Source organism: Pipistrellus kuhlii, unplaced genomic scaffold (assembly GCF_014108245.1).
Source record: "Pipistrellus kuhlii isolate mPipKuh1 unplaced genomic scaffold, mPipKuh1.p scaffold_m20_p_1, whole genome shotgun sequence".
Lineage (NCBI taxonomy): Eukaryota > Metazoa > Chordata > Mammalia > Chiroptera > Vespertilionidae > Pipistrellus > Pipistrellus kuhlii.
This window is the reverse complement of record NW_023425404.1, coordinates 171,963,710-171,976,813: the sequence shown is the minus strand read 5'-3', so window position 1 is coordinate 171,976,813 and position 13,104 is coordinate 171,963,710. Positions and strand designations below refer to the sequence as shown.

At 49.9% G+C, this 13,104-nt stretch overlaps 1 protein-coding gene across 2 annotated transcripts in view; it reads right to left on the bottom strand.

The window, feature by feature from the left end:
• CORIN (corin, serine peptidase) overlaps positions 1-12,167 on the bottom strand; it is a 192,527-nt gene extending 180,360 nt beyond the window's left edge. For both annotated transcript variants that reach the window (XM_045572856.1, XM_045572862.1), the window contains exon 1: positions 11,904-12,167. In XM_045572856.1, the coding sequence (XP_045428812.1) occupies positions 11,904-11,975 (72 nt within the window). In that variant the 5' untranslated portion in view covers positions 11,976-12,167. The remainder of the gene's footprint in view (positions 1-11,903) is intronic.
• Between the last annotated feature and the right edge of the window lie 937 nt (positions 12,168-13,104).

Sequence of the window (13,104 nt, the reverse complement as noted above, 5' to 3'; positions counted from 1 at the left end):
TGGGCTGAGAGCTGCGAGGGACCTCCCGGGGCTATTTTTAACCAGATATTTTCGGCAGATTGACTTTCCACTGGGGCAGCCCCAGGCCTGGAGATGCACTCCAGCTGGGAAACCTGAGCAGTCAGCTGGCCTGTGACAAACGAGGTATTTTTAGCCGAGACTTGGGGATCTCCGGATTGTCATCTACTTTAGACCTCAGGGTGGGAGACACAAAACAGAGCCCAGCTAGAGGAGTGGTGCTGAGTCTGAAGTCCCTTAGCAACCACGGCGGAGCTTCTTGTTGGAAGGGGCTCTGTGCCTGGTGCGGAGGGAACAGAGGCCTGGGGGGCTTCCCCTGCCCTGGTGGAGGTGGGGCCTGGGGTCCCTTCTCCTGGCCTGGTGTTCAGAGGGGCCCTCCCTGCCTACCTGCCTGCCTGCCTGCCTGCCTGCCTGCCTGCCTGCCTGCCCTCTGCGTCAGTATCACCTGGAACTCGTTAGAAATGCAAATGTGCCAAAACCAGTTTGGCTCAGTGGATAGAGTATCATAGGTCTGGGGACTGAAAGGTCCCAGGTTCGATTCCGGTCAAGGGCATGTACCTTGGTTGCGGGCACATCCCCAGCAGGGGGTGTGCTATGATTCTCTCTCATCAATGTTTCTAGCTTTCTATCCCTCTCTCTTCCTCTCTGTAAAAAAAAAAATCAATAATATATATATTTTTTTTTAAAAAGAAATGCAAATGCATGGGCCCCACTCGGACCTACAGGTTAGACACCCTGGCCGTGGGCCCAGCAATCCGCGGTGTGCTGGGCTCTCCAGGTGATCTTCATGCACATTACACTTTGAGAAGAACTGGTCTAACCACACATTCACCAGCATTCATATTATAGATAAGGGTATGAGTTTTTGTCCCTACCAAACCCACATGGCAGTACCTTTTTAAATTAAGAGACATTATATTTAGCATATTTTTCGATTTACAAAAACATTGAGCAGATAGATAGTAAAGAGAGCCAGTGATTTTTTTTAAGCTATCTCTTCCTCCTGTGTGTATACCCAAATGGTTAAACCTTTTGCCTCTGTTCATCCTCAATGTTAGTGATAAGACACCGAGTGTTTGCCATCGAGCCTACGGTTGAATCTGAGCAAGAAACAGCGGCCAGCGCCCAGGAGGAGGGCGGCAGCGCACTCCAGCCCTAGGATGACCAACTGCACATGGGTAACCCGTGGCCACGCCGCCAGGAAGCCAGCTGTAACTGCCTACCACGTGGCCCAGGGCACGCCTTCTCGAAAGGGACTTGAAAGTGATGGTCCTATCAGAGTGTTAGTAATGTATTAGCTACCCATGGCTGCTATAACCAATGGCCACCGAGGCTTACCACACGAATTTGTATTCTCCTGTAATTCTGGAGGTGAGAAGTTGGAAATGCGTGTCCCTGGGCTGGAGTCAAGGCGTGGTCAGGGCTGCTTCCTCCTGCGGGGTCTGAGGGGAGGACCGTTTCCCCGGCCCTTTTCGGCTCCCAGGGACGGCCTGTCTGCATCCCTTGGCTGGTGGTCCATCCTGCCTCTTCAAAGCACCTCTCTCCCGTCTCTGCATCCATCACCTCACTGCCTTCTCCTCTGACTCTGGCCCGCCGGCCTCCCTCTTACAAGGACACTGATTACATCAGCTCTCACAGATCATCCAGGGTAATCTCCCATCTCAAATCCTTAACCAGCCACACGTGCAAAGTCCCTTTGCCATGCAAGGTGGCATTTACAGGCCCTGGGGATTAGGACATGGATATATGGGAGGGAGGAAGGGAAACATTATTCAAACCACCAAATGCCTTGTGACTTTTCACCATGTTCTATGGTAGACATAAGCCATGGTGATTATTGAGTACTTGCAATGGGACTCATCTGAACTGAATCATGCTGTGAGAGTATTGATTGGAATGTAAAGACTGAGCATGAGAAAAAGGAAAGTAAAATATTTCACTAATAATGTTCACATTCATTTCATGTTAAAATTATAAACTGTTAGATATGCTGAATTAAATTATTCAAGTCACACTCATCTGTTTCTTTTTGCTCTTCAAATGCAGCTACCAGAGGGCTTTAAGTTACACATGTGGCTGACATTATTTCTGTTGGACGGTGAGACTAGAGACCAAAAGGGAAGCAGGGTGGTGTTAAATTTCAATTGTTTTATTTTTGTCTTACTCGTGCTTATAAGAGAGTCTAGACTTGGAAAGCAACCTCTCTTCTTTCAACCCTCTCTAGGGAGAGCAACTGAGATTTCAAATCAAGAGGGAATGTTATTACATATTATTACATCAAGGATGTGGAAAAATAAAATTCTTCGCTAGACTGAAAAAAAAAATAAATAAATAAAAAAGCAAAAGCCAACCTGAGAGACTCCATGGTTGAGCATCAACCTATAAACCAGGAGGTCAAGGTTTGATTCCCAGACAGGGCACATGCCTGGGCTGTGAACTCAATGCCCAGTAGGGGGCATTGCAAGAGGCAGTCAGTGGATCAATGATTCTTTGTCATCAGTGATGTTTCTATCTCTCTCTCCCTCTCCCTTCCTCTCTGAAATCAATAACAAAATATATTATTAAAAAAAAAAAGCAACGCTCACACATTTATCCAGCCACTCGTGTTCTTATAAAGCACCTTCATAAAGCATTATCTCATTAAAGCCTTGATCACAGCCCTGTGAAAAGGATATTGTCCTCCTTTCTCAGAGAAGGAAGCTGAGCCAAGAAGAAACAAACCCAACGAGTTAGTGATGAACAAAAGCCGGAGCCTCCGGCACCCAGGGTCGCCTTGGCATGGGGTTAATGATCTAGTCAGGTCCACTTCATTTCCCCAGAGTTTTGTTGTTTTCCTTCATTTCCGAGATCCCAAATTTCAGAGATCCCAGAATTCTCACTCTTTGCCTGAAAATCCTGTCCCTCGACTACTCGTTATTTTTCAGCTCTGACTGCAGAGGGGCCGAGTCCTGCCTGGCTATGTACGGGAGGTTATATCTTGCACCGGAGACGTGCCTGGCTCCCAGCTTGACTCTAGGCCACTTGCTGGAAGGCCCCCAACACCAGGGACTGTCTGTCCACCCTCACCCCGTACCCCCAGTTGCACGCACGGGTAAAATGCTCAGCTCTGACGTACACCCAGAGACGCCACCTCAGACAAGCCTGGGCTCTGATGGTCAGCTTTCCTCTGGTCAGTCCCCCCTGGGGTTATCCGGGCAGTTTTGCAGTTTGGCAGAGAGTCGCTGTAAGAGGGATTAACGAAGACCCAGGAAGAGGGAAGCAAACTAAGGTCCAAGAGGATGCCCTGCCCAGGCAGCGCTGCTCAAGTGTTGGCGGGGGAGGAGGGAAAGGACAGAGAAAGTGTAGGGCGCGCTGCTCATTTGCTCTGCCATGTTCAGATTTCAGCTGTGGGAAGGCCCCAGGAGGGTGTCTAGTCCAACCACCCCATGTTACAAAGAAACCAGGAGCAAAGGGGTTAACTTTCTGTGAAGTCTCATGGCAATTTAGCATTGATAAAGGTGAGAACTCCCACCGAAGCCGGTTTGGCTCAGTGGTAGAGCGTCGGTCTGCGGACTAAAAGGTCCCAGGTTTGATTCTGGTCAAGGGCATGTACATGGGTTGTGGGCACATCCCCGATAGGGGTGTGCAGGAGACAGCTGGTCGATGTTTCTCTCTCATCAAAGTTTCTAGCTCTCTCTCCCTCCCTTCCTCTCTGTAAAAAATCAATAAAATATATATTAAAAAAAAAAAAAAAGATGAGAACTCCCATTTCTGATGTTGTTCAACTTGGACCAAATTTTTTAAAAATATATATTTTATTGATTTTTTTTTTTTTACAGAGAGGAAGGGAGACGGATAGAGAGTTAGAAACATCAATCAGCTGCCTCCTCCCCACTCCCCACCGGGGATGTGCCCGCAACCAAGGTACATGCCCTTGACTGGAATCGACCCTGGGACCCTTCAGTCTGCAGGCCGACGCTCTATTCACTGAGCCAAACCGGTCAGGGCTGGACCAAGTTGTTTTAAAGGATCACAGAGAAATATTAAGTAAACTCATTCAGCTTTGATTTCCAAACCACACTAGAGAGAGTGGCATCTCTCTTGCAGGACGAGGCTCTGAAACAGGCACGCGGGGGTGAAAATCAGGCATGGGCGCGGTAATCCTTGAAAACGCTTAGAAAAGTGCCACACTGGAAACCAATATACCCTCTGTCAGTAAATCCCACACGGTCAGTTTTCCCAAAAACGGATCAGGTTCATAGGTGGAGCTCCAGATTAACTACCTGGCCTGAGGCTAGAGGACAAAGAGGCATGTTCCTTACACACAGGATGACACGCAGGCCTGCAGGATGGATACGGATAAAAGGCACCTGGGCCCTAGCCAGTGTGGCTCAGTGGATAGAGTGTCAGCTTGCATACCAAAGTGTCTTGGGTTCAATTCCGGTCAAAGGCACATGCCTCAGGTTGTTCAGGTTCCTCCACGGTCCCGGGGCCCTGGTCGGGGCACGCGCAGGGGGAAACCAATGGATCTGTTTCTCTCACATCGATATTTCTCTCTTTCACTCTCTCTGAAAAAAATCAATGGGAAAATATCCTCGGGGGAGGATTAAAATAAACAAACAAACATGTAAAAAGGCACCAGGTTCTGAGAATACCAGCAGATTCCCTTCTCTTCTCTGGCCCTCCCTGCAGGGCACTGAGTAGAAAGGCAGGCCAGTGGCGCTTACTGCTGCAACAGTCCTCTCCCCCTCACTCCTGACACAGAGCTTCCAGGGCTGCCCACGTGCACAATCTTTATTTGTTCGCCGGTGGCTCCCAAATTCCTGTACCAGCACCTAAATGCTTGCTGACTAAATGGAGGAATCTAGTCCCCTTTCTGGCCAGCCTATGTCGCTGAATTCTCATGAGTTGAAATTATGTAGGTCTCACCCATGGCTCTTAACTTCTTGGGGAGTTTTGGTGCCCAAGACAGAAAAATTCCCACTGAACTGTTTATAGAGATATTTTCTGACTCATGGGGTTCCCGGAGCTCCAGATTAAGATTTCCTGGTACGCCCTGACTGGTTTGGCTCAGTGGATAGAGCATTGACCTGCAGACGGAAGGGTCCCAGGTTTGATTGCGGTCAAGGGCATGTACATTGGTTGCGGGCACATCCCCAGTAGGAGGTGTACAGGAGGCAGCTGATCAATGTTTCTCTCTCATCGATGTTTCTAACTCTTTATCCCTTTCCTCTCCCTTTCTTTTTGTAAAAACATCAAATATATATATATATATATATATATATATATATATATATATATATATATATTTTTTTTTTTTTTAAATTTCCGGGTGCTATCTGCAATAACACTAGCAGCATGACCTTTATGGGTTTGAACAGACTGATATCCTTTACTTTCATAGCTGCACACGGACTTTTCTTTAAAACTCTGCCAAGTGCTGGAAACAGAGCTGGCAGCCTAAAGGTTTGAAGGGGCCCTGGGATAAGCACAAACTAGGGCCACCAAATGGTCTTCCCAACGCACCCCTGTATTTTCTGCCCTCCTGCTGAGCCAGGCTGTTAGCTCATTGGCTTCTCTTTTTTATTTTTTTCTAAATACATTTTATTGATTTTTTTACAGAGGGGAAGGGAGAGGGGTAGAGAGTTAGAAACATTGATCAGCTGCCTCTTGTACACCTCCTACTAGTGATGTGCCTGCAACCTCAGTACATGCCCTTGACTGGAATCAAACCTGGGACCCTTCAGTCCACAGGCCGACGCTCTATCCACTGAGCCAAACTGGTTAGGGCTCACTGGCCCCTCTTGAGTGCTGGCAGTTTCAGCACTGATACAGGTGGACACGATGGATCCCCTGCAGGGCCACCTGGGTCCTCTGGTCCTATCACACGTCAGCACTGTGCTTGTCACCACCCACTCTGATGGTTTGGACACGTAGACATGGACCGGAGGAGAATATTCAGACAGCGGCCATCAGGTGGGCGGATGGGGTAACTGCCAGAATTTGGCTGAGAGGCAAACGGAATTCCTGGGCACCTTCAGCTGAGCTCTGCGCTGAGCAAACTGGGCTGCAGAACACTCGGGGTCAGGCAGACAGAAGAGCCCGGGCTCTGGGACAGCAGTGGCTCTTCCTGAGCAAAGAGACAGGAGCGGGATTGGAGACGGTGACAGGCCCAAGGCAGGCAACGGATGCAGCGACCCAAAAGTGAGCATGCCCTGCACGCCACACCCACAAGGAAAGCACACACAATCTGCCAGCCCGCACGGTGACTGTCTGTGAACATAATAAGCCTTACGGACTGTACTTGCTCTCAGGGCCATTTAGATAAGTCCCAGAAACAGAATAAACCCTTAGGGGGTAAGGAATGGAGACAGGGAAAGGATCTATGCATCTCTACTGGCTTCAATGGTGTCCCCAAAATTCACGTCACGTGAATTGTGACATGAATGTGACCTGACTTGGAAAATAGAGTCTCTGCCTTTGTCATCTGTTAGGGGGAGGTCCCAGAGGATCAGGGCGAGCCCGAAGTGCAATATGACTGGTGTGTTTGTAAAGAGAAGGAACACGTGGGACAGGAAGAAGGGTGCATGACTGACAAGGCAGAGATCGGAGTGATGCAGCTACAAGCTAAGGGAAGCCACAGCTTTCCAGCTAGCACCGGAAGCTATTCAATAGAAAGCGGGGAAGGGAGGCTTCTTCCCATGCCAAAGAACTTGATTTTGGACTTGTAGTCTACAAAATGGTGAGCAAATGAATTCTTGATATTTTAAGCCACCCAGTTTGTGGAAACGTGTTGCCGCAGCCCTAGGAAGGTAATACAGCAGTTGTCTTTCTTAGCTAGCTACAAATATACTCCTGCACAGTCATTCATTCACACATTGTTCATAGGTACCAACTATGTGCCAGACACTCTCCCCGAAATGAACAAACACAGAAAACTTCTGCCTCCTAAGAGTTCATACCTTAGAGTAGGAGGAGACAAAAAATACCCAAAGGTGAGAAGTCTGTCAAATAATGATGAGTTCAGGAAGGGGTTCTATGGAGAGAAATGGTTTCGAATCTATAATTAGTTTAGAAGAAATCAAACACTCTCAGTAGAATCTAATCCAAACACTGAGCCTCATATTCTAGTATTGTCATTCATATATATAAAATGATACACTATGCAAGGGAAGTGGGGAACATACATTCTCCCTCTACTATTAGGTCTAGTAATAATTAATGTCGTTTTCTAATACTTTTTTAAATCAAATTTATTTAAACAATACAACAAAATTTAATCAACAATATAGTTGCCGTTGTTTTCTACTACTTGTGCCCAACGCTCAGGAAGCATTTTAATCCCTCTGTTGTAAAATTCTTGTGATTTTGATGCAAAAAATTCGGTCAATGCATTTTTGAGGCATTCTTCATTATTAAATTTTTTTCCAAGAAGAAAGTTTTGCAAAGAACGAAACAAATGGTAATCGGAAGGGGCAATATCAGGAGAATATGCAGGTTGAGGGAGAACTTCCCATTCCAACTGGCGCAGTTTTTCAGCAGTGATTCTTGCAGTATGCGGTCGTGCGTTATCGTGGTGAAGAATTAGGCCCTTCCGATTAATCAGCGCGGGTTCTTTTTCTCTTAAAGCTTGGGCTAACCTTTCCAATTGGGCACTATACACTGCACTTGTAATGGTTTGGTTAGATGGTAAAGTTCATAATGAAGAATTCCTTTAAATTTCCACCAAACACACAACATCACTTTTTTCGCATGCAAGTCAGGTTTTGGCGTGGGCTGCGGAGCCTCATTTTTGTCCAACCATTGAGGCCGCCTTTTCAAATTAACATACAGCACCCATTCCTCATCTCCGGTAACAATTTGCTCTAAAAACGGCAAACGGTTTTGACTAGAGAGGAGCGAACTGCAAATTGTGACTCTTTGATTACGGTTGTTGTTGGTCAACTCATGAGGAACCCATTTTCCAAACTTTTGGACTTTGCCAAGTGCACGCAATTGATTGGAAATTGTTTTTTTTGTGAACAATTTAAAGTTGTCGCAAGCTCTTGTTGATTAATTTGAGGATTTTGCACCAAAAGAGCTTGAAGAGCTTCTTGATCAAAATTGAACACAATTTTGTCATCTACTCTTGTCACCACTCTTTGTCACCACTCTTTGTCACCACTCTTGTCATCTAGCGAAAAATTTCCCTCGCGAAATTTCTCAAACCAACGCTGGCATTTTCTAGCGCTAACTGCATCTTGACCAAGAGCACTACAGATGTTTTTTGCAGCCTCACTTGCTTTTCTTTCTAATTGGAACTCGTAAAGCATGCAGTGCCGAATATGCTCTTCATCCGCCATCTTCTTAGCCCTAGTTTTGCAACAAAAACCAAACCAAACACAAACTTTTTCAAGCAAAACTTGTTAATTGCACTTCACACGTTCTGTAGATACCACGTGTTTGAGGGTTATGTCAATTCAAGTCAACGCCAAGCAAGATTTTAAACTAATGTTTTAAAACGACATTAATTATTACTAGACCCGATATATCAGTGTTTCTGCTCGAAGAGCAGGAAAACCGCCAGCCCCAGAGCTCATCATGAAGGGGAATGAACCCTACATTAGCAAACATCATCGAGGTGAGGGGAGACTTCCCAGGGTTTTCTGACTCACACATGCTTGCTGGCTGATGTATAAAGGAATCTAGCCACTTCACATTCAGCAAATGCCCTGGAGTGTGCAAAGGAAGCAGAGGGAGGCGCTGGCTAAGAAGACTTTTACCACCTGAGAGCCCAGTGAATGACCACAGAGTGAAGGACAGCTCTGAGAGGACATTCCCGGCGAAGGAGGTGCTCTGCCTACTCCTAACGCGGTAACCGCCGGTCCGCGTGGTGACTGAGCACTTGAAGAACCGGATTTTTAATTTGATTTAATTGTGATTAAGCTCGGTAACGGCCTGTGCTGAGCAGCTAGGCTATTGGACGGCACACGTTCAGAGTCTCGGAAGGCTGGCTGAGGGGAAAGGCCCGGGAGATTCCCTGCGTCTGGGTGGAGGGGGCTTCGTAATCACTAACAGGCTAGAGAGCCGTCGCAGAATGTACAACTGCTAAACACCGTGCTTCTGGGATGTGAGTGCTTCCTTAGTCCTCTCAGAGTCCTTGGAGATAGTCAGTATCTCTAAGGCTGGATAAGGAAATCAAAGCTCAGCAGGAGTATTTGACTTGGTCCATGTCTTACAGCCTCTCAGAGATCCGGATCAGGCTTTGACACCAAAACCCATGCTCTCCACCAAGGCACCTCACCTATGGCACCTTCCTCACTCTGTGATTCCCTCCATTCTCACCCTCTCTGAACACGCTACACACATAAGTGTGTGTACACCTGTGTGCACCTGTCTGAGTAGACTGTGAGGAACAGGTAAGGCTGGGGTGGGGGGAGTGGGTGGGGGGGTGTTCTTGAGAGCTCAGTGCGGATCCAGTATTCCATACAGGTCACTCTCCTTTGGCCAACCAGCCCCATCTGCCACCTGGACAGACAAAGGGAAATGCCAAGAACAACAACGCAGCAAACAGGACGCATGCATGCATCCTCTCGGACTAACTTTCTAAGGCCCGAGTGGCACCTTAAAGAAACCTTTCTCCCTTGGACACGGCCAGCAGAGATGCTCCATCACAGCTTTCCTAATCATCAGGGGGCATCGTCCCTCCATTAGCGGAGCCATGCGGAAACCCTGAGGTGTGGCCACACAGCTCCACGTGGAGCAGGGGTTGGAGGGAAGGGAAAGAGGGAGATGACCAACAGAGTTCCTCGCTAGCAGTATGGAGATCTGTGATTTGGGCTTCGGGAGGTGGTGAGGCTAATTCTCTGGAGATCCTGGGCTGGTCTTCTCCTGCAGCCTCCTGTTTGTCTGCAGCGATGGAGGAGGGCAACGGAGGGCCATGAAGCCAGCAAGTGCTGGAATCCACAGGAAGCCATCGTGGAGACGGGCCTCTCTCCAAACAGAAGCACAGCTGGTTGGTGCTGGAGGCAGCGATGCCCCCTGAGCTCTGGCTATGGAGATGTCTGCAGCACTAAGGGGAAGGTTTTGATGTGATTAATTCCGCATCTTTTTAAAGCGTTTCCCTGTGCCTGGAAATATACTTGGTGAGATTAATAAAGCAACCCTTGTCTGTGTAACCTCCTGGCTGGTTAACGGAGCCTGTCATTGCTGAATTGTAATCCAATCCTACAGGGAACCTTCTGGGAAGAGCCGTCTTCCCCTAAATAAAGCTTTCCAGCATCTTGAGGTTTTGATGCTTGTGCGATTCTACACCCAAATAGCTCTACACTCGGGCGTGACTCTCAGCAGAAAGGACTCCATGGACAACCTGGCCGCTCAGCCCAGGCTCAGGCAGACATCTAGTCTTGACTGCTCTGTCCCCAGGAACATGGTTTCCGGGGCTGACTTTTAGCTTCCTGTTGCACAACCAGAACTACAGGCACCAAATAACACTAACACGCTGGCGAATGTGGTGGCCGACAAAGAAATGATTCTGTAACTTTAAAAACATGCACTGTTGCTTCTCACTCTCTGGATGGTGCCGCAATTCCTGTTTTGCAGCATCTTATGTAATGTTAACACCTTCAGCTAAAATGTCTGTCTGTGGATACGGATCTCCAGGAAATCCTGAAAATTCATTCTTCCCTCTCTTTCTGGGCTTCCATCAGTAAATTACAAAACAAACAAGAAATCCGACAAACCACCACTGTGAGTGCAGGAATAGCATACAGTTGTCATATGTATGGTCTTTGCAGAGCACTGTTTTCATTAGTTTCCCTTGGAAGGGAAAGATCCCTAAAGCATTGCTGGGAGAGATGCTCTGGGGAGGCCCATCTCCCCCGCTTCCCTGAGGAGCTCCCCAACGCGTGGCCGGGGCTGAATCCCGGGAATCACCTGCCTGCGAAGGTGCAAAGAGCGCCTGCACCGCCATCCACCGGCCCCACAGGGTGACACCCACCGGGCGCGGGCATCCGCCTCCGCCACGGAAGCTGGATCAGCCCAGCCAGATCCGCACACGCCTTCCTCCCGCCTCCACAGCCCGCACTCCCTCCCGCACTGAGCGGCCACCCGCCGGAGCGGACTGTGCGGCAGGGACCTTCCCAAAACCGAAGAGGGGCAGCTGCATGTGAGAGCAGGTTCCAGGCGGCCAAGGGCGGCTATGCGGGCCCTGGAGGTGCTACTCCCTACCTTTCCTCTCGCCAAACCGGAGCCGCCAGGACTCTGCGCCCGCCCTTAGGTGCCCGGCGGCGGCGGGGTGCCCGGCCAGGTGTGCGCCGGGACAGTTTGCGCGCAGGGGACGCGGAGGTCCCCGGCTCCCTGCAAGCGAGGTGCCCGCGCTCAGAAGGGCCCGGGAGTCTCCGGGCACCAGCCGGCTGCAGGAGGGACTAGAGATGCACTCCGCGGTTGTGGGAGGCTTGATTCTGGGGCCTGCAAGCCCGCTGCGCTGTCCTCACAGAGGCCGGGGCTGCAGCGCCGCGCAGAGAGGAAGCCGGGTCCCCAAGGGCTTCAGCATCCTCCCCAGGTACCCGAGTCCGCAGCGGTGTGGCCGGCGCAGGGAGGAGGGAGGGCTCTGTATTGCTCCGCTCAGGGGAGCAGGGACTGACCGGCCTTGAACCTGAAGGAAAGCCTGCGCTGGGCCCGGGGAGGGTCCCGGCTGCTGGGCGCCCCGGGGAAGGGGGCCGTGCGCCCTGGGACTGGTTGCGAGACAGGCTGCTGAGCGAGGGGCTGGGAGAGCTCCAAAGGTGGGGACAGTTGGCCACTGAGGGGAGGGGAAGGGAAGAGGGGGCCAGCGGCGCGGGAGGTTAGCCCCGAATTCACCCGGACCCAGAGGTCAGCCGACCTGTTTGCCCGCAGAGTGCCCGCAGCGCGCGATTCGTGCATCTTACCTGCTTCGGGGCGCCAGCTCGGCAGCAGCGCTCGTCCGGGGCGAGGGCAGGGGGCTGCTTCCTGGAGATCATGTCTCGCTTTTTTTCCTCGGTTCACTCTGATCTTGGTCGCTTTTCTCTCCTTTTCGTGCCCCTCGGGGAGAGAACTCCGGGCGCCTGGCTCCTGGCTCAGGAAGTGAGCCAAGTTGAACTTCCAGGGACGAGGCCCCACACTTGGTCTGCTCCACTGATCCCACCCGCGGGCCACTCCCTCCTCTCTCCGTCTCTGCGTCCCACCCCTAGGAACCCTTCATGACAGATCCCCCCACCCCACCTCTTGGCATTCAGAAAAGCCACCCCTCAGGGGCAGACGGAAGCCAGGGGAAATGCAGCGCCCTCCCCCACCCTCCACTGCACACACCTAAACTCACACGTCGGGATAGATGGCAGTGCGAAAAAGGTGAGACAGAGTAACTGGGAGCAAAGGAACGCTCCTGGGCTCCCCTAAAACCTCCTTATCACCTCCTAGACCCCTTCCGCTTAGCCAGAGCGCAGCCAAGCAAAAATCAAAGTAACCATGGGCGCTTGGCAGTGAAAGGCCAACTTTACCTTTAAAAAGGTTTTTCGTTCCCTGGGCGAGCATCATTTGTATTAAACAAATGGGAACTCGCCTTCTGACTTAGGTTCAGTGAAGAAACTCCTCTGCAAGGCTGCCTTAGGCTGCGCTCAGGCTGCAGGGACAGGGAGAGCCCAGCCCGCTTCCATAGCCCTGGCTGAGATCTCCCGCGGAGACCTCCCGCAGGGGACCAGGGACCAAGGCCAGGGCCCTTTTGTTATCCGGGCAGCCACTCCTCAGGCAGCCAAGGGGGCCCTGCAGGTCTTTACCAAGGTAAAGCCCCAGAAAGCTGTCAAATGTTTGGCAGAAAAAGGCTACATTGCGTTTTCCTTAGAAATGATTTTTTTCATCCAATTTGAGTCAAGATCTAACGGAAGTGGCCAAAATTACTCATGAGGTTATTGGATGAAGCCATCACCATTATTCTGGAGGAGGATATGCATCGTATGGATGTATTGGACACCTGTCCCTTGAGTGTTACAATGGGGGAAAGGGAACTTGCAAAATTCTGTTTCTAAAATGATGAGAAAGTAGAAAATATTGTATGTGTATATAGTACGATAGTTGAAATGCTGATTCCATCAGTGCTCCAAACATCAGAGTTGA